Source organism: Scardinius erythrophthalmus (assembly GCF_964197995.2).
Source record: "Scardinius erythrophthalmus genome assembly, chromosome: 7".
NCBI lineage: Eukaryota > Metazoa > Chordata > Actinopteri > Cypriniformes > Leuciscidae > Scardinius > Scardinius erythrophthalmus.
In genome coordinates this window covers 17,137,688-17,158,775 of record NC_138227.1, presented here as the reverse complement: position 1 = coordinate 17,158,775, position 21,088 = coordinate 17,137,688, and the positions used below count along the sequence as shown (strand labels likewise).

Genomic DNA, 21,088 nt, shown 5'->3' with positions numbered 1-21,088 from the left:
TGTTGTTCATTGATTATTGCCTCAACTACAGTATATTAATACAGTTATTCCTTTCTAAATACATCACATCTAGACAATTGTTACATCATATTAAATTATAGAGAAGTAGCAAGTCATTGGCTAATACAGGGGTTTTCAAACTGTGGTTCGGGACCGCAAAGGGTTCTGTAGAAAATGTGAGGAATTGTATACAAAGAAACTGTAAAAGAAATCTTTTTTACAAAATATTTTTTTTTATGGCTGTCAAAGTTAACTTATGTATCAAATATGTTTAACTAACTAAAATAATGTTTAACACAAAAAGTGCTTTACAAATAAATCTGCATTTAATTGAAAATATATATTGTTATTAATTTCATGCATCTAAAGATAGGTAGGTAAAAAACTTTTCACATCATGTTTTCACATAATATTTTAATAATTGATTTACTTTTAATATTTAAATTAAAAGCCAATTAATTCAGAAAACAACATTGCTTAATATATTTTCTTACAAACAGGTCTTTATACATGACAAAATAGCTGCCTTTATTTTTTAGGAAGAGGGTCCTTCAAAAAGTTTGAAAACCCCTGGGCTAATATACAAGCAATGTGTATAAGAAGCAAAGTTTGAGCAAAACATTACAAAACGATTACATCCACAGTTTGTTCCTCTCAATAATACCTACATACCTTTAACAGTATAACTCAGGTAATGAACATCTAACACACATGAAACAATGCAATATTTGCATTTACATGATACAATTAAGCATTTTCTCCCAAGCGCATGGTGACTGGTCTACACAGTGCTGTCTAAATAGATTCAAATATGCTAAATAGGCATTATGCAAAGTGGTTCTTTGCTGGTTTGTGCAGATGCCGTGATGTGATCAGACGTCTTATCGGGCATATCAAATTAAGCTTCATTCAACGCAAAACAGATGGCGAGTTGATGGATCTCTTAGTGGAAAGCCCGAGGCAGACCACCGGCCCAGAGAAACTTCTTCAGCACAAACCATCCAGCCATAACCATCAACACAGCACCGCCGGTGGCAAAAATGACCCCCACCACCACTCCAGCCACGTTCATATTGTCCCTGTTCAATGGCTCACTGCCTCCTGATTCACAAGAGAAAACAAGCTGTGTCTAGCTTTTATTCATTTTTAAGTACTTTCATCTGAATTTCAGACACATCAAAGTGCAATATTTTGATTGAAATAAAGTTTAGGCATACCGTAGGCCGATGCAGTGGGAACATCATTCTCTACAGGATCAAAAAGAAACAGTTAGGCATGGCTCTCATTTGGAATTCAGTGTGTTTGACAACAAGCTGAGTCTCCGATCAGTCTCATTCTGGATTTATGTGTGAACGTGACTGACTCACTCAGGGCTGTGGTGTACAGAGGACCCACAGACACCGTGGCAGATTCTTGGGCTTGTGATCCGTAAGGTTCTTGGGCCCTTCGCCGTCGTGTTCTATTAGTGTTGCAAGACTGCATAAGTAAAATAAAGTGACATGTTAAATGGCTGACATTGCCAGTAGTGGTACTCTATTTAATGCATTCTATTCGAACAGTAAAAGACTCCTACATTAAGTAATTCTTGGCACTTCATTGGCTCGCAAAGTCGCAGTATACAGTGCAGGTATATAGAAGACTTTTCTTGATTGCGGTGCTCCACGAAGCGGAAGGCTTCAAATGAAAATCGCGAAAACTTGGAAAACCCATTATAAAGCACCGTTGTCCGATTCTCTACAACGCATCTGTGATGAAACAATAGAGAAACATTGATGTATACGGGACAACCTGTCACTCACATGACATCACAGCAATAGCAAACAACAACCAACGATCCAATCAATTCAATCAAGTCCCGCCCTACATTTTTTATTGTTTGAGAAACCATTTCATTAGGATATTTGTCACAATAGGGAAGAAAAGATGATAGCAACTTCCATTTCATGCTGACTTTAACTAAAATAGTTAACTGATGTTAATTAATGGAACCTTATTGTAAAGTGTTACCATGAATTCTTAATCAGGAGTAACTCACCCTGTGAAAAAGTTGTACTGGTTGTTGTTGGTGTAATTATAGGGAGATGGGGTTGCAAAACAGTGGTCCAACAACAGATAAAAACTAAAGAAAGGCAGAAAATATTTTTTCATTCCTCAATAAAACCATCAAGAAGCATGGTATTCAGTGAAACTGCAGTCTTCTTACTTTCCAGTGAGATTGGCAGCCTTTACTTCAACATAGACTTTAGTGCGCAGATCTAATCCAGTAGGCGGAACCACTAAAGGGCTGGTATAATCTGTGCTCTGACATGAAAATAATCGAAAATATCTTTAAAAATGTGGCATATTTTGCATTCAGAGAAAGAATTGTAACACAAATCTACACTTACATTGAAGACACCCATGCTGAGAGTGTCAATGAAAGTTCCATTGTTGTCACTAGTGGCCACTGACACTGATGACCTGCATGAAAAAATATATAAATCTAGTCAATCCTCTTGTTGTCACTGCAGTTGGTGAAGTATGCAGTGGAGGGTGAACGTCTTAATGCTCACGCTATGATCTGAGTGTTGTTGATGAGGTATTCCAGTGGATAACGGCAAGAGAAGTGATAGTAGAGGTCTGTGGAGTAACTGATGATGCCCTCTGCCGAGCTGGGCGTATCAATGTATCCTGTGATAATGACGGCCTGAATGCTGGAGAACATGCTGAATGGACCAGAGGAGCTGGGCTTCTCATCCACAATCTAAAAATGCACAAGGGGAAATTCAATTATATATCTATATCTATATATATATATATATATATATATATATATATATATATATATATATACACACACACATATATATATATATATATATATATATATATATATATATACACTATATATATATATATATATACTGTATATCTAAAACTATTTTACTAATTTTTATCATTTTTAAAATACCTTTTTATGCTTAACTTTTTTATAAATATAATATATTTTAAAACAAATTCTGAACATTTTTTACATTATTTAATTTTTTCTTATAATTAGTAAAGTATGTATTCAGCTTTTGTTCATTTTAAAAAATATATATATAATTAGAATATAATGTATCACATTTGACCTTTTCAATAAAATGCTACATCTAAAAATATTTTACTATTTATACTTTATATACTTTTTTGCATTTATAATACATATTAAATCACAAAAATATCATAAAAATGGTTTAAAAATATATATTTTTTGACACATTTTCCTCCATTTTTTTGTGTTTAACCATTTTGAAAAAATTATTTGTATGTTTGCAGCTTTTATTAATGTTTTAGTTTGTATTTGCCACCCCACAACTGTGATTAAAAAAAGGAGGAGAAAAACGATGTTTTCAAACTTAAACATAGAGAAAGATAACAAATCTCTTTTTTTTCGTCGCACCTGCAAAGACTGTCTACATGGGTTCTCCTGGCTGTGGTTGACTGCCAGCAGGTAGCGGATGACAGGTGGGTCCACAGTGGTGTCAATGGTGCCCTTGCACTGGGCGTTATTGCGCTCCCCGTTCAGAGCCAGGCCATTGGGGTCAAAGCCTGCCCACTCAGCGGTGCACAGGTTTACCTCCAGAGAGATCACGCTGGTGCCACAGTGTACCACCAGATCATTGTTATCTGAACAAAAAGGGAGGTCTTAGTGTCAAGCAAACTGCAGAGAATGGAGGACTGTCGCAAAATCTGAAAGGTCACAGACTCACCTGGAACCCTGTTATACACCGAGGAGCAGTTATAGGCCGAGTGAATGGGCTGTAGGACGAGAGCCAGTGCACATAAGCAGAGGCACAGCATCATTCCTGCTGTAGAGCAAAGGCAGAACATGACCAAAAGTCACCTATTTAAAAGTCAAGTCATCCAACATCACAAGCTTAACCTCTGTAACAGTTACAATATCAGTGAAGGTAATTATTTAGAATTAATTGTATTTTTATAGTAATTTAGGGAAAAAAGCAGTCGATATCAGTGTAAAGAAACAGTACAGCATACCTGTTTAACTCCCAGGGAGTTGAATGGACACTATCTGAAAAAGGTGATGAGATGATGCTTCTTATATAGGGTTAGACCCCAGGCGTGATTCAATAGGTACAGGGAGTGTCTCATCCCTCCTACTACATTACCGTACAGTTCCTTCACAGATTATAACATCAATACTCTGGCATGGTGAACAATGACAGTGACAGCGGGATCTGACACATATCCAATTGACAGTTTTCAGATAAGTCCATATACATGAATCCTAATAAAACTGTGATAATGACCATGTAGATGTTAATAGGTTTATATTTAGAATTTTATAATTTTATTGGCCTATAATGTGCAATATGCCATCAGGGGCTTTTATGTAATTAAATGCTAAAAGATTTGAATCAGCGTTTACAGATTATTACAGGATTGTTGTGAGACTGATGTTATTGCTATATTGTTGTAAATGAACATGTACAACCATATCTTCAAACTTTTAAATGTGTTGTTGTCTGTGTGAACCAGCAGTAAACACAGTTCTGTATTCTTGCATTCAGATGGATTTTATTTAAAATACTTTTTAATGATTCATTCAAAATCATTTGTATTAATTTATCCATCTGGGAACATATTTTTCTGTTACAGTATTGAAACTCAAAGCTTTATAAAATAAATTAAGAGTCTATTATGTATGAATCATTTGAAACATGAAATGTTGCATCATCTCCTGCAGGGAATAGCACATTATTAATATGAGAAATGTGATAATTTGCCACAAGGTATGAAACACAGGACGCCAAAAATAGCTTTTGTTCGTCTGGCTCGCATGCAAGCATCATCTATTGTATTTTAAGAGCAGCTATCTCTAGACTAGCTCAAGACACCCCTGCTAAAGGCTAAAGGGTCGGCTTTGACTGTGTGATGGTGATATCTGACAAAGAACTTTGAATGAAGCAGGTACACTTGTTTTTGCCAAAAAGCCCCTTGGTCAGAGAATATATTTCACATATTATGCTTCAATGTGTCACACCTTGATGATTTTCAGTTCTTCTCCACCGGACAAAACAACTTAACAGTGATAGCAATCTAAATCCCTGTGTTCTTCAATTTTATTCACAGTTTAGATTAATTCATATGACTGCAGTGGTTACTATCTGATTCAGAGAGGAGGTCAAATGCATAGCATGAGAATCATACTTGTTCAAGGAGTCAAACCACCTGCACAGTGAGGTTATTTTGATTTGATTTTTTATTCATAATTCATACATTTACATCTCCACAACTTCACATTCTGATCCTGTAACTACAGAATACAAATTTTAGCCACACAATTCTCCATTTTTAAAACAGAGGAAGAACAGAAAGAGAACCAAACAAATGATTTGTCAGGTGCCAGCAATACTAGTGTAATATTGTAATTGAATCATATTTTGTGGGGAACAAAATAGTGGTTATCTGATTCTAATTTAACATCCCTGTTCGTTTCTGTAAAAATATATACTGGGAATTCATATACAGTGAGGAAAGACCATTTTGTAAAGAACAGAACCCTGTTGTCAAATCATGATTTATGACTCCTTCATGATTAATGGCCTAAAGCCCTATAAGACAAACACATTGCTTAAAAATGTGTGTCCTAGGCTACTGTTGTTAGTGTTCTGCTTCTTTCATCGTGATATTAATCACATAGGACATGTTACTACTGATAAAAAAGAAGATTCCCTTTAAAGGATGACAATTGTGACCGCATTAGAGTAGAACAGACCCAAGTAGATCAAAACCGACCCAAGGAACAGTGGAGCCGGTTCAGAAAAACAGAACAATACTAGTACAACACTACCACCTGCTGGTTCAAAGGTTTAAAAACAACAACACAAATATTTTGCTAGTAAATGAGCAATGATATTGACAGCCGTCTTAATACCAGATAATAGGTTATGTTAGGTCCGTTCTGCTTTAATATCAAAAACATTATTATTTTACTATTGCTAATGGACAATAACACAAAATAATATCGAACACAAAATAACCAGACAGTGCGTTTCCCGAAAGCATCGTTGGCCAACTATGGTCGCAAGTTCCGTCGTTACCAATAGAGTTCAATGGACATTGCGATGAACTTGCGACCATAGTTGGCCAACGATGCTTTCGGGAAACGCACCCCAGAATAGTAAAACCCAAATAATAAATTAGCGCCCGATCGCAAAACAATTCCTAGCTGTCTTGTCTTTCAATCTATTCTCAAACTATATCTGTCTATGATGACATTGAAAGTAGTGGCAGTATATCTGGTGCTGGTGTCAGTTATTACAAGAGCCAGTCTGTGCTTGTTAAGTATGCGTAGGCCTATCTGCCTGCTGCAATAACTTTCCTGCATCCAGGTTATAGAAAATGCATTACATTCAGTGAGATAAACTTTAATGTCCATTCTATATGCATGTGCAATAAATATACAGCAACAGCCATCTACACAAGGTGACACAAGCCGAACATACCAAAACAACTTGCTCAAGTGGTCAGTTTGTGTGCAAACGTGACCAACTTTCTTCATTTTTGATGTAATTAGCGTGAAATTAGTATACACTCAAAAAATGATTCAAGGCCTTCTTAGGTATGACACACTTAAATTGTGTTCACTTTATTTAAATATATCTGATTAGGTATAATACGTATATATATTTAATAAGTCTAACGTAAAATGTATAAATAGTGTCATCTATGAGATTTCATTTAATTTGGTTAACTCAAATTAATTTGGCTTCGGAGAGCGTCATTTGCGCATGTGCAAGACAAGCTCAGAGAAGATGCTCAGAGGGTGTGGCCGCCATTTTATCGTCTGCCGCTGCAAGGACTGCAACGTCGTATTCGTTATTGGTAAGTAAGTATTATCTTGTTTGAGTATTTGTAATAAAGAATTTACCTCACTGTAAGAGGATGTGTAACTTATATCATGATTTTGAGTGAAATATGCAACAGCAGTGAAAGTTATGCAAGGTGAATTGTTTTAAGTGTCCCTTCGATAGCTTAACTTACTCACGCAACGTTTAAATTCTGTGTTAGACCAGTCTAACGATCCCGAATTTGACTGTAACTGTGCAAAATTGGTTCTTAACTTATTGGCTTGCTAGCTGGATTGATATATCCGTCATAAAATGAGGAGGCTTGCGATCGCCGCGATTGTTTCGGCGCCGAGTCTATTTTTAGCTGCGTCACTCACTCACGCTGAATTGGCCACATTGCGTTTTTCTTGATCAAATTTGATGACATGAAACAAACATGAAAAATAAGACATTTCACCATAAAATCATGAAGTGAGGTGTTCCGTGTTTCACAATCACCATATGACATTAAGCGCTGTGGGGAAAAAAAAATACACGACAGGCCTTTTTTGTTCAAAGACCTGTTTGAATAATTAAAACTAGAGGTAACGTACATAAGGTAACGTTAGAACTTATATCTCAATATTAAGATTACTTTGATCATGTAAACTACCTATTTACAACATCGTAGCTGAGCTGCCCAAGGTAAATCAGAGCAAGTGACAGACGGGTTAGCCTAAGTTACATCAGAACACCTGAAAAATGTGACAGAATGGACGATAGTCGTCTGTTTTTGACAATTGTAGACGATATAGACAATTGTACCAAGTAAACATTTAAAATTATTTTAAAATCAATTTAATTACTTGAGAGAATTGTAATATTAAGGGATTAGTTCACCTCAAAATGAAAATTTCCTGATAATTTACTCACCCTAATGTCATCCAAGATGTTCATGTCTTTCTTTTTTCAGTGGAAAAGAAATTAATTTTTTTGTGGAAAACATTTCATGATTTTTTTTTTTTTTAGAAAACGAACGACTGATTGTTTCGCTAGATAAGACCCTATTCCTCAGCTGGGATCATGCAGAGCCCTTTGAAGCACTTCAGAGCCCTTAGAAATTGCATTGATTTGGACTTCAACTATTTGGTTACCGTTGAAGTCCATTGTGTGGAGAAATATCCTGAAATGTTTTCCTCAAAAAAATTAATTTCTTTTCCACTGAAGAAAGAAAGACATGAACATCTTGGATGGCATTGGGGTGAGTAAATTATCAGGAAATTTTCATTTTGCGGTGAACTAATCCTTTAAGTTAACAAGTTGGGTAAAACAGAACCATGTAAACAAAAAGCATATTTTCATGTGAGTACTGGTTCCCACTCCTAATCAACATCTTCTCTTTCACAGTTTTATGAACATGACCAGGTGAACAGCAACCTCCTATTTATAGTAAGTCATATTCAAATATTCTGATTTAGGCTGCTTGTGTCATTTGTTAAATATGGTATCTTATAATACTTTTTTATTCTTCTTTTTAGGATTGTTTCTTTTTTAGTGCAAAGAATGTGTCCATCGAAACTAGCTAGCAGGTATTTGTTTCTGCAGCATTTTAGGCAGACTCATGTGTGCTTTAGGGGCAGTTTTCGCTATCCATGTCCATACACAGATTGCCCATGCACGTTTAGTACATGGAGTAAGCTTCTTAATCATACAAAATACATGCTAAACAGGAAACTCCAAAGCCAGAAGAATTAACAACATTCCAGTATCATGTGTGTTCATGCAAGGAGCTAGCAACAGAAAGATTATTTTCAACACATAAATGGACATCTCAGGCATAATGAAACAGTTCAGTGTATGTTTGTAGGATGTGCATTTGAAAGTAATATTTACAGTACATTTAACACCCACAGATACCGGAAACACAATCCACATTCCATAATAGACTTCAAACCCATTGTCGTCAGCCAATGCCCATGATAGAGGTGTTCAAGAATCAATGGCCAGCTCTCTTTCAGCAGAGTGAAGTAAGTAAACATGTTATGTAGTGTTTTATTTTAGTTGTTATTAGGTTCTTTTCGTAGTAAGAAATTGTTTTTTGTTGTTGTTTTTTTCCATTTTGAAGGTGAACGCAGAGTTCATGCAGATCACTACGAAGCCACTGCAATCAATGTTCCTACAGCTGAACCACTTTTCAGATAAACTGATGCAGATCTTCAAGAGCAAAGGAGGAGTTAAGGGGCAAAAGATCAAAAACGCCCTGGCGATCAGAGACTCTGTTAGTATAAATGCATGCAATGTCTTCTGTTTTGTCTAGTTATTGTACAGCTTTCTGCATTTGGCTAATTTCAGTCTTGATTTCCCCCCTGCTGTAGTGTGACAACATAAACATCAGGAGAGAGTGCACCCTGAAAGGCCTGATGATCTACCTGACTGAAGATCCAGACTCTTTCTTCAAGGAGTATGTGGTAAGTGATTATTATGAATATAACAACAATTCTGTTAGTACTTTTATGTTTTAAAAGAATATATGATTGATTATTATTAAATGCTCAATTTTCATTTTAATATCACAATAAAATATGTATTAGTGGAATAATCATTTTGTTTTATTCATTTTAATAAAATAATATTTTTAATAGTAATAATTTTGCAGGGGTAATAACTTTGTGTATGCCTTTCATTGTTCATCTGAACACAATAGAATTTGTAGAAGTTTTCAGATGTGTATGTCTATGTCCATAAAATGGAAATAAATGGCAGCCAACAATGTAATAGTAAAAGTGAAAAGTAGCAATGCAATTTGCTGATTACTTTTAAAATATAAAGGGTCAAATTCACCTGGGCTTAACCAAAGTGTTTTGTGTTTTGTCCAGGCCACTGAGGATGCAGAAAATGGGGATTTACAAAATCCAAAGAGGAGATTGTACAGCAGACATAGGAGTTGTGATCGAGGGCATTAAGGTTTTGAGGGACCTAGACTGCGTGATCCTGGCATTCATCATGCTGTTCGGTCTCATTTATGCTCTTGATCTTAATTTTCCTGACAACCTCAAGTACACCTTCAAGTTTATCCAGAAAATCCTAATGAACTTGGATGGACATAGGCTGAATGCAAAAATCCAGCAACTTAAAATCAAGCTGTTTGCATGAGATGTGCACTTTTTTTGAGAACACAATGAGAATTATTTGAGAATACATTGTTGTATATTGAGTCATTAACATATGCACGCACACACACCACACATTATTATTATTTTTTAACACTCTTACATGCTTTTTCTTACACACTTTTTGTGTGTATTTCTGTCGTTCTTGTCTTTAGGGATAGTTCACCCAAAAATGAAAATTCTGTCATCATTTACTGATCCCGGGGTTGTTCCAAACCTGTATAAATGTATTTGTTCTGTTGAACACAAAGGAAGATTTGTTAAGGAATATGGGAAACTTAACAGTTCTGGGCCACCATTGACTTTCATAGTTGTTATTTTTTCTTCCTACTATGGAAGTCAATGGTGGCCCAGAACTGTTCAGTTTCCCATATTCTTTAACATATCTTCCTTTGTGTTCAGTAAGAACAAAGACATTTGTACATGTTTGGAAAAAGGCTTTAAAATGCATTTTTCTAAGTACTTTTCACATTAAATAACTATTGCACTATTGAGTTTTAAATAAAAACATCTCGATCAAGATTTGTCTCTTGTCTCTATGGGGTACAAAATAAGGATTTCCTAATTGTTTTTTTTAATTAAATGTTCTAATTTAAGTTTAGGAAGCATAAAACTTATTTTTAAATGTATCCATTTCATTTTAATTATTTGATCAAAATTGAGTTGGACCAACTCATTTAAGTTGGTCAAAATTGAGTTGGACCAACTCATTTAAGTTTCTCATAATTGAGTTGGACCAACTCATTTAAGTTAGTCAAAATTGAGTTGGACCAACTCATTTAAGTTGCTCATAATTGAGTTGGACCAACTCATTTAAGTTTGTCAAAATTGAGTTGGACCAACTTAATTACATTTCATTGCATGAATTAGTTTTTTATAAGTTGGGGCTACACATATTTATTGGATGGAAATCCTGCCATCAATTAAATTGAGTTTGTCCAATGAGTCATTTTTTTGAGTGTAGTAGTAATTAAATATTAGCTTAGTTATCATCAAAGCTCTCTCTATTTTTTGTTGATCAATAAAGCATTATTCTGCCTCAGAAGGCAGTGCAAAATTAGTTTTGAGAGATAGGCTACCTTCATGCGCAAAAGCTGCTTCATTGCCTGAGCTTTTGGACATAGCCCAGGAGTGCTGATGTAGCCTTAGCTTACCAATGTAGTGCCGACAACACTGGTTACTTTGGCTGCATCTCAAATTGAATTCTTCCCTACAAATACTAGACGAAAAAACAGTATGCGACAAAAGAAGTATGTCAAAATTCACAGTAGCCTACTCAGAAAAGCAAAAAGTAACCGGATGAACTAGCTACTACTTACAGCAAGATTCTGAAGTATGAATACGATGGACACTTTACTATCCCATGAGGCCATGGGAGAGGATTTGTAACTGGAGCTGGTAAGTCACTTGATAATGACGACATGGCGAATGTAGGCTATACGTCTGGATTACATTCACAATACACACACTCATACTATATAACATTCTTTTTTAGTGGTTGTGAATTACTTATTCAAAATAAGTACCTACTTAAGAGAGATTGCGATTTCAGAAGGAGCCTAAGTCTTTATGAATGAGTCATTGAATCATTCAATCAATTCATTCAAAAACACAGAATAGCACAGGGTCGTAGCTAGAAGGCCCCTGTGATTTCAACCGAGGGGGCCCACAGCAACAACCCACAGCACCAGGGCCCCGTATACCCTATCTACGGCACTGGAATAGCGCACTTCTTATTTCTCCAATATTTTTTAATGGCGAGTATTCTGCTATTCCATATTTAGCCTCCGTCTTTACGAGTTAGTCATCATTAACTTACAAATTATTCATTCAGGAACAATGCACAGGGATTGTGCTGTGGCTTTGTTTGTGGTGGAGCAAAAACAGACAAATGAACTGGCATGAAATGTAAGTCTAAAATATAAGTTACTCAATACAAGATATAAATAACAATGTAAATAATTTAAACACTCAATAATGTAACAATTAAAGCAATAACACACTCACAATCATGCTATTTTCAAATACTCTCAATACAAATGTCAAGCATACATTCAGTGGTTAGTGGTTCTCAAAAGATGTGACTTGAGCCTAATAAAAGAGACATGACAGAGGAGGGGCAATGAGTCCGGGCAACCTGCCAGAGATCAGCACAAACAAACTGCACATGCAATGCCACTGGTCTAATGGCCTCACCCTTACTTCTCCAAAACCTCATGACATCTGCAGGATCTGTTCATAATACCAGATTTCACTGTATATATGATTACATACAGTAGGAGTTTTCCTCTTCCATGAATTTAACCCAAGTTGTAACTGGGCCTCTTGTCACGAACACCAGAATTGGTTTTACAGTTTATATTTCCTAACTTAAGCTCCGTATAATGAATTTATTTTCTTAGTCAGGTCAAGGGGAAAATGTCTGGAAATGAAAAAGGACCAAAAAAAAAAAACCCTACTAAGATGAAGAGGAAACAGCCTGTTGAAAAACTATGCTTTCTTTCCTGACTGGCTTCCTATTCCTGGGGATAATGTGCGTCTGACTGTGAGCTGGCAGGGTCAGCAGCAGTGACTGAGCTCCTTTGACTTGCACAAACCAGTCACCCATCTTACTTCCTCTGTCAGTTTGCTTGTAAGCCAAACAACACTGGTCCCTCTGCACATGTCTCCGAACTGATTTTATGTGAATTAGAAACTACAGTGATTGATGCGTGTTAGTGATACACACAGGAAAAGTAGAAATTATGCTAAAAGATGAAGAACACGGTTACTTATCACTTATCTCCTGCAACATATTTAACATACAAAAGCACTATAGCATAAAACAATTTAGAAGAAAAAAAATAGAAAATAATAATAATAATTATGCATATTTTTATTTTGGCGTCTAACCCCCCAAAAATACAACTATGGTAGCCTACTATCCATTATATAAAAGCACAATAATTTTTGTTTGCATGTTTGGAATTTGCTAGTCTTTTCTATGGAAGCTTGTTTCCGCCACAAAATAAAAAAATTTAAATGATTATTGCGACTTTTTATCTCACAATTGCGAGTTTACATCTTGCAATTCTGACTTTATTTCTCAGAATTGCGAGATATAAAGTCAGAATTGCATGAAATAAAGTCGCAATTGCGTGTTATAAAGTCAGAATTGCGAGATATAAAGTCGCAATTGCGTGTTATAAAGTCAGAATTCTGACTTTTTTTCTCGCGATTGCGACTTTATATCACGCAATTCTGACTTTATAACACGCGCAATTGCGAGTTTATATCTCCCAATTGCGTATTATAAAGTCAGAATTGCATGATATAAAGTCGCAATTGCGAGGAAAAAAGTCAGAATTCTGACTTTATAAGAAGCAATTGCGACTTTATTTCACGCAATTCTGACTTTATTTCACGCAATTCTGACTTTATATCTCGCAATTCTGACTTTATAATACGCAATTGCGACTTTATTTCACGCAATTGCGACTTCATTTCACGCAATTCTGACTTTATAACACGCAATTGCGACTTTACTTCACGCAATTCTGACTTTATATCTCGAAATTCTGAGAAATAAAGTCAGAATTGCGAGATGTAAACTCGCAATTGTGAGATAAAAAGTCGCAATTATCTCTTAAAGTGTTTTATTCTGTGGCGGAAACAAGCTTCCATACTTTTCTTACCTATTGTGGTGTAAAACAGCATCTCGAACAAGAAACAAAATATGGCGCTGGGCGGTGATTTTGTCCATGGGGAATTGATTGGATGGTTGTGATTTGCTATTGCTGTGATCTCATGTGAGTGACAGGTTGTCCCGCCCTCACGCCAGTAAATACGTCATCAGAGAAGAAATGAGATGTCACTGCAAGAGGGAAGGGAAGTTAGTTTGATTGAAGATTATGAGGGCACCTGAATTAATAAAATAATGATGTGCATAAATAATTTATTATACTACTGCAATATGTACAAAAATAAGAATGGTCAATTTTGATGTTATGGTGACTAAAAGTTTAAAGCATTGAAACAGTAAAAAAAAAGTATTCAGTCATTATACATTAAAAACAAATTGTGTAGCCTGCTTACATTTCACTAATTTATTATTAGCTTATGTGTTTAAAAAAAAAAGTAGCTAACAAACAAGAAACGATATCGTGGAAAAATTCTTCGGAACACTGTTTACATTTACACAAAGAGTGTCAGCACAAAAACAGCTACAGTTTCTGCTGGCAAGCACTCGAGACCCGAGCAGCTTTCTTGAGTCGAGCGAAAACTTTGCCCGTGTTTGTTTGTTTCGTCTGACAGCGGGACGTTTTACCAGGATCTAGAAACCGTCGTGTCGAGGCAATCACACGCCTTTTGAAACTATGTAGAGATGGAGTTCATGAAACTGATCGGAACTGTTTTGGCAGTTTGTTTCCATCCCAGATGCGCATCAAGCGCGTTCGGTGGTGAGTTTGTGCTTATTTATATAAAATGTCGGTTCATGCACAGTGATATTCAAACGATAGGACTCCGTTATATTTTTGTTGCCTCTTTCATGCGTTGAAATAAACCTTAGTGTCCAGTTCGAGTGCACAATATGCAACACTGACAGTCAAATAATACGATAGTTTCGGTTAACGACCCGCAGTGTTTTCAAATAAAGATTTCTGAAGCGTTTTGCAGAACCATTTAACGAATATAAACTTCTGATAATACAACAAAACGTTCAACTACAGCTTCACTGAGTTTTTTATTTATGTTCAAGTGGTGTGTTTGTGTTCAGTTTTCGGATAAGAAGCGTTTTAAATTTGGGTCACAGCTGTTTTTTAGTCAGAGAGGACATGGCTGATGGCTGTCGCACACATGACTTTGCTTGAGAGGATTTTCCGCCTTACAGTATGTGGAAGTTCTCCTGGTTTTTTCCTCACTTAGCACACTGAATTCCCTGCGCCAACTTTCCTATTCCAGTTCCTACAATGTTTCCATAATAGTGCTTTAGGTTCAGCACTCTCATCAGTGTTTTTGGTGATGTGGTTTGCAGATTACAGGATATGCCGGAGAGGGATAGAGAAGCCCTGCTATAAGATCACAAGCTTCCAGGACAGCAGGCTCAGAGCGAGCTTTGAGGCAGCCAGAGAGAAATGCAGGGAGGATGATGGGGAGCTGCTCAGTATCGAGACCGAGAATGAGCAGCGTCTGGTGGAGAAGATTGTTCAGGAGCTCAGGGACTTGGATGGAGACTTCTGGATTGGGCTACGAAGGAGCCCACAATATAATGTTGATTGTTCAGCACAGTATTACTGGCTGGATTACAGTCAGGCCACATTTAGGTAAGATATTTGCAGTAACAACATCCTGAAATGTTCTGATGATTTTCCCCCCCCCTCTATGTTTGGTTTTAGAGATTCTGTCGTCTTTTTCTCATCCTCATGTCATTCTTATTTCTTCACTAAAGGAGATATTTTTGAATATTGTTCTGGTTGCAATTACAACAGATAGGGACTGAAGCTTTCGAGCTTTCCAAACTATCAAACTACCAAAATTGTATTCGGTAATTGAAATAAAGCTGAAATAAAATACAATATAAATATTAGATGAAAAACTTAAACTTAAAGAAAAATGTGGCAACTTGGCAACTGACTGAAATAAATAAGTTGGAGTACTAAAATGACTAAAACAGAAATAAAAATGAATTAAAGCTTGGCTATAGAAATATTTTAAACTAGAATTAAAGTAATAATGATACAAATATTAGCTAATTGATAATAAATAAATATATTAATATTAAATAATACTAAAATAACACTGCTTGTATTCTATATTCTAAGTCTTATGAATCATAATAGTGAGTAAATGATGACATAATTTTAAATATTTGGTAAACTATCCCTTTAAGTGAAAGTAAAATGTGAGAATTTTCAGTGAATGTGTGTTGTGTTTAGGAACTGGCTGGTGACGGAGCCCTCTTGTGGCCTTGATCAGTGTGTGGCGTTATTCTACCGGCCCTCGTCTTCTGCTGTCCAGAAGAAGCGCAACCTGTTCAAGTGGACGGACTACAATTGCAATTCCAAGAATAATTTCATCTGCAAGTACTCAGACGGTAAGCTTTTGCTTATGTTAAGATTAGCTGTCACATTAAGATGTTTAATAGCGAACAAATATCAGTCAAGCATCTTTTGGTGTAAACATATTATGTAAAAGGACTTCAAATGTAAACTCCTGTATGTGTTTAGAGAAGCATCCTGTCCCCACTCCAGCAGGAAATATCACCACACATACAGGTAAACAAATCCATAAGTTTTATCTGGTGTGTTTGATACTTTTTTTTTCTGACACAACAATGGTGATATTATATTTTACTTATTAATAATATACAGTATATTAATAAGTGAGAGTGTCTAAATTGCTGTGAGATATTAGCATTTTTATAGTACCTTTAATCTCAGATAAAATTAGATTAATGGGATAGTTCCTCAAAAAAAATTATATTTTCTCATAATTTTACCAGTGCTGCTGTCATTAACTGAATCTAAAACTAAATAAGATTAACAAGTTTAAGTTGAAGTTCTAAAACGACTAAAACTAAAACTGAAATTAAATAAATAAAAAATATTTATTTAAAAACAAAAATGAATAAAAATGACATAAAAAATGACAAAAACTTAAAAGTAAAAATAATAATGAAATAAAAAAAATCTAAATATTAATAAATGCTATAATAGTATATAAAAAATGCTAAAATATATTTACTCACCCGTTCACTTTAATTGAAAAAAAAAGAGCAGCGTTAACATTCTGCTAAAATGCTTTGGTGCTCAATGGAGGAAAGATAATTATATAGGTTTAAAACAACATAAGGGTGTGTAAATGTGGACACAATAAAAGGACAGAATATACATTTTTTTTGTTGAATTCTTCCTTTAAAAAGACATTCCAACTTTGTATGGATAATAATGCTTATGATGACCTCTAGAGGTGGAAGTGGAATTATACTTTCACAAACATAAGAGGACAGTCATTATCTTAAAGGGATAGTTCACCCAAAAATTCTGTCATCATTTACTCAGCCTCAAGTTGTTCCAAATCTGTATGCATTTCTTATTTCTGCTGAAAACAAAAGAAGACATTTTGCTAAATATGGGTAACAAAACAGTTGTTGGGCCCCATTGACTTCCATAGTATTTTTTTTTCCATACTATTGAAGTCATTGGGGCCGAATTCGATCAACTGTCTGCATACCAACATTCTTCAGAAAGAAACTCATACAGGTTTTGAACAACTTGAGGGTGAGTAAATTATGACAGAATTTTCATTTTTGGGTGAACTGTCCCTTTAAAACCAAATATTATAAGTGCTTATTCCTCATTCGCTGTCATTCTTGTTTTCAGGTATTGATGACCTGACTCTGGTGCCAAAGCACCCACCCATTACTGTGGACAATGACAGGATAAAAACTGAACTCTCAGAGTCATCTGGTAATACAGCAATAAATACAGCAAAAACCCTGACAATTCATGATCCCAATTTTTTTAAGGAAAAATAATTATATTCAATATATATATATATATTTATATATATATATATATATATATATATATATATAATATTTATAATTTATTTTTATTATTATTAGTTTATAATATTTGATTAATAATTATATTTTTAACATTCAATAAATATAGCCTTTCTTAGTTTCTATTTCAGATGACACGATTAATATTTACTACATCCTCCTGGCCATTCTGCCTGTGATGCTGCTGTTGATATTGGTGGTGTCGGGGGTGTTCTGTTTCAGAGTCATGTCAAGGAGGTGTGTAATGCAGTGCAAACATTTTCATCAATTCATACTTTGATTATCTTCATGAACTATTTTGTCTGTCACCTTGCCATATAATATACTTTGTGACTGTATTTGAAGGAGAAAAGAACAGAATGAAATCTATGCCGTGCCAGGACAGTGGGTGCGTCCAGTAGCTCCAAAAAGTCAAAATAGTTATGAACACACCAACAAATTCAACCAGCCTGGAGCTCACCTGGAGTACATGAGCTCTGAAATCGACAGAACATTTAGCGTGACATCCCCAAACAGTCAGTTTGAGGACTACGAGAACGTTCCGAGCCGCCCCGCACGGTGTGGTTTTGTCACTAATGACATCTACGAGACCTGCCGGAGCCCCTCGGCAGGAGAGGCCGGATGGGTGGACAATGACATATATGGATACTAAAACACTATACAGTATATACTGACCTCTCTCCCACTAGTGTGGCACCATGTTTGATCTCATCTCCAGTCTGAATGCCTGCTCTTTGATGTGCACACTGTGACCTAGTGTGAAGGATTGGGAAGCCAGCGGGGTCTAATGCAGGGGTGTACAGTACAGTGAAGCTCAAATTCCCATAACAGACTCTACAAAGAAGCATAAAGGTGTCATCGGCTTGTGAGAGCTTCCTCTGTGGAAGCTGGTATCCTGGAACAGGACCTTCCCTTTTGGAAATCCACAAAACACGCTGACCTCTCAGTCCATCTCAAAAACATCCTTCTATGTCTCTGAAAATGGCCTCTCTAAAGGATATCTACTGTTGTTCCCTTGTTTTTGAAGGCTAGTTGCTTTGTAAGCTCCATTGTTTAAACAGAATTAAAGGAATTAGCTAAAGGACTTGTATGCATAAAACATTATTGTAACATATTATGGATTTTTCGTTTGGGTAGGAATGAAATTGTGAGAAAATATAAATGAGTTTTTGCTGTATTTGGATTGTAAATGATTATATCCTTGTAATAATAATAATAACTCTGTCACATTATTTTGACTTTTTCTTAAAACAGAATAGCTGTTTGGGGTTACTCTACATTGTTTCCACACTCATGGAAACCCTTAATTAAAACCTGATTAAAATCAGACATGGAAAAGGAGAGTATTATTTATAGTGAATATATATGTTTTTCTAGTTATGCTTAATTATAAAATATTTCATTAACTAAAACACTATAAAATCGAAATAACTAGGTCTGACCATATTTGAAAATGCATTATTATTCTGCTGAATTCTCCGACGTCAGAGCTGCAGGAGCAGTGACGTATTCTATTAGTACTGCAGTACATCATGTGTCCAGGAGATGTCGCCATATGATAGGCTGAATTACTTGCAGCGTTGATACATATTTGTTGTTTAAAATAAAATTTCAAATACAAATCGTTCGCTGTCTGTAGTGCTTTTTTACCCTTACTTGATATTAACCTGTTTATTGAACTGTTGTATAAAATGTTCTGTGCTGTACATATACCACTCTTGCTCATCTGATTCTAGACACATTTAAAGTTTGTAAGGAAAATCTGCTTTATATGATGATGTAATTGGACAAATATGAGGTAGGCTACGACTGCTTTGACGTCTACGAGAACGTCTGAAGAGACTCGATTGCTTTATTTGAAGAACAGATTTAGTTTAGACTTTTATTCACATTTAAACATTGATCAGCGAACATAAACAGAAGCTCAACTGAACCTGCTTGATGCCCGAGAACAAACTAAGATAATTAACTTCATTGGTTCTTGCACGCATGGCCGTAGCCAGCTATGAGGTCACCGAGGTCCGGACCTCGGTCATTTTTTTATATTCAAAAATAAAATTTCAAGCTCTCTGAATGATTAATTAGCCGTTTAAGCTACGTCATATGTGTGTTTGCAATTCATGTCGCTGAGAGAAGGAACAGTGAACGGGGCTTGAGAGCGCGTTGTGAGCTTACAGTCTATGGTTGTGAGTGAGGGCGCGGGTGCAGCCTCTGTGTTGCCAGATCCACCTATTATACGTCTTTTGGACTCGTTTTTCCCATTTATTGTGACACTTTAGGACGTTAATAAAGTGGAAAGTTGAATGTTAGGGCTAGTGATATATTAATTTTCTTTTCCAAAACACAAGCTTTGAACTTTTTTCTCATTATTATTATTTTTTTGTTTTTTTTTAATGTTTTTCGTGGCATTAATAAAAAGAAGAAGCTTAGACAAACTGTAATTGCTGACAGGAAGATACCAAATTCGGTAAGACAAACGCAATGATCATGATTATCTGTAAGAAATGTAGGCTACAACACTATCAAAAACAATAGCATAATACAGATCTGTATCATTATTCTAACGTTATTTGTAACTTGTTACGAAATAAAAAGTCTCTCACCTAAACAAAACGTACTTTCCTGTCCCGTCAGTCTCGTTGCGCGTCCTCTTCAATTACACGCGCAAATGCGGCAGAGCGCTTTATGTCACTTTATTATAAATAAAGCGCAAAAGAAACTACAAGCATGATGCAACAACATCGTAGTTGATGTCAATTTGTAAGTCATGAAATTACCAAAAAGTGCCAATAAATTCCGCAACTTACTTCATGTTTGGAATGATTTACATGCAGGTTTATGTTCATTCAATTTTCATTCTATTCATCAGGATCAGTGGTCATGTTCATTAACAGCTCATGTTAGTATTGTGTATTTACCATGGTTACTGTTGTTTCCTTAACCCAAAAATGCCACTTATTTTCACTGTGTTTTTGCACTATATTTCTAAATGATTGTGGTCTGACATACCAACTTATTTGTATTTACAAAAACTATTTTGGAACTGCTATTTAATAGCCTTATACTTTATTCATCATCAGTAGGCCTATGTGTCATATTCTTATACAGTATATATATATACATATTATATATATATATATATATATATATATATATATATATATATCACTAATTGTTTGGCATACTAAAACACCAGTGATAATGTAATGTAGACAAACTCTATATCATAACTAAAAAATAAGTTTGAGCCCCCTTTAATGTCCAGGTACAAGTCAATGTTTTTTCTTTTTGCACAGTTCATGGGTTGAAGCCCGTTGAAGCTCTTAATTTTGAGCTCTCAAAGAGCACCAGATTGATGCATTTAGCCTTAAAATGTACAAAATTTTCTTACGGGGGAGCATGCCCCCGAACCCCCCTAGAGGGACAGAGGTCCACCCATCATAGTTTTACAAAATCCTATGGGAAAGAACGATCATTTATGAAATTTACTCCAGCATAGTATAACAAAGTTCCTTTTAAGTCAGTAAACTAAAACTGTTAATGCAAAATTCAAATAT

General features: G+C 35.5%; 3 protein-coding genes across 4 annotated transcripts; 2 read left to right on the top strand and 1 right to left on the bottom strand.

Annotated features, from left to right (window-relative positions):
* Nucleotides 1-943: 943 nt before the first annotated feature.
* On the bottom strand, nt 944-3,828 carry LOC308694272 (zona pellucida-like domain-containing protein 1; the record flags this gene model as incomplete). Its single annotated transcript, XM_081371732.1, has 10 exons — nt 944-1,101; nt 1,218-1,247; nt 1,368-1,476; nt 1,574-1,745; nt 2,036-2,119; nt 2,204-2,301; nt 2,388-2,460; nt 2,553-2,743; nt 3,425-3,651; nt 3,735-3,828. 10 exons carry the CDS (start codon nt 3,826-3,828, stop codon nt 944-946), a joined length of 1,236 nt encoding a protein of 411 aa, XP_081227858.1.
* A 2,993-nt stretch (nt 3,829-6,821) lies between these two features.
* Nucleotides 6,822-10,505, top strand: LOC308693069 (uncharacterized protein). The gene is made up of 6 exons (XM_081369782.1): nt 6,822-6,870; nt 8,223-8,264; nt 8,729-8,842; nt 8,941-9,093; nt 9,191-9,283; nt 9,692-10,505. The coding sequence occupies exons 3-6, from the start codon at nt 8,786-8,788 to the stop codon at nt 9,776-9,778; spliced, it is 390 nt and encodes a 129-aa protein (XP_081225908.1). The 5' UTR covers nt 6,822-6,870; nt 8,223-8,264; nt 8,729-8,785; the 3' UTR covers nt 9,779-10,505.
* Nucleotides 10,506-14,142: 3,637 nt separating this feature from the next.
* On the top strand, nt 14,143-19,156 carry laynb (layilin b). Of its 2 annotated transcripts, XM_081369909.1 has the most exons (7): nt 14,143-14,424; nt 15,000-15,288; nt 15,901-16,058; nt 16,192-16,239; nt 17,347-17,433; nt 17,651-17,768; nt 17,877-19,156. In XM_081369909.1, the coding sequence occupies exons 1-7, from the start codon at nt 14,349-14,351 to the stop codon at nt 18,181-18,183; spliced, it is 1,083 nt and encodes a 360-aa protein (XP_081226035.1). In that variant the 5' UTR covers nt 14,143-14,348; the 3' UTR covers nt 18,184-19,156. The 2 variants fall into 2 exon arrangements, with proteins under 2 accessions (XP_081226035.1, XP_081226036.1); XM_081369910.1 differs by lacking the exon at nt 17,347-17,433 and having other exon boundaries at nt 14,161-14,424; nt 17,877-19,155.
* The last annotated feature ends 1,932 nt before the right edge of the window (nt 19,157-21,088 follow it).

Bases quoted from the DNA above. Each gene is read 5' to 3' on its own strand.
- laynb (XM_081369909.1), top strand. From the start codon at position 14,349: ATGGAGTTCATGAAACTGATCGGAACTGTTTTGGCAGTTTGTTTCCAT. The intron at 14,425-14,999 runs GTGAGTTTGTGC...TGTGGTTTGCAG, and splicing joins CGCATCAAGCGCGTTCGGTG to ATTACAGGATATGCCGGAGA. The intron at 15,289-15,900 runs GTAAGATATTTG...TGTTGTGTTTAG, and splicing joins TACAGTCAGGCCACATTTAG to GAACTGGCTGGTGACGGAGC.
- LOC308693069 (XM_081369782.1), top strand. From the start codon at position 8,786: ATGCCCATGATAGAGGTGTTCAAGAATCAATGGCCAGCTCTCTTTCAG. The intron at 8,843-8,940 runs GTAAGTAAACAT...TCCATTTTGAAG, and splicing joins CTCTCTTTCAGCAGAGTGAA to GTGAACGCAGAGTTCATGCA. The intron at 9,094-9,190 runs GTTAGTATAAAT...CCCCTGCTGTAG, and splicing joins CCCTGGCGATCAGAGACTCT to TGTGACAACATAAACATCAG.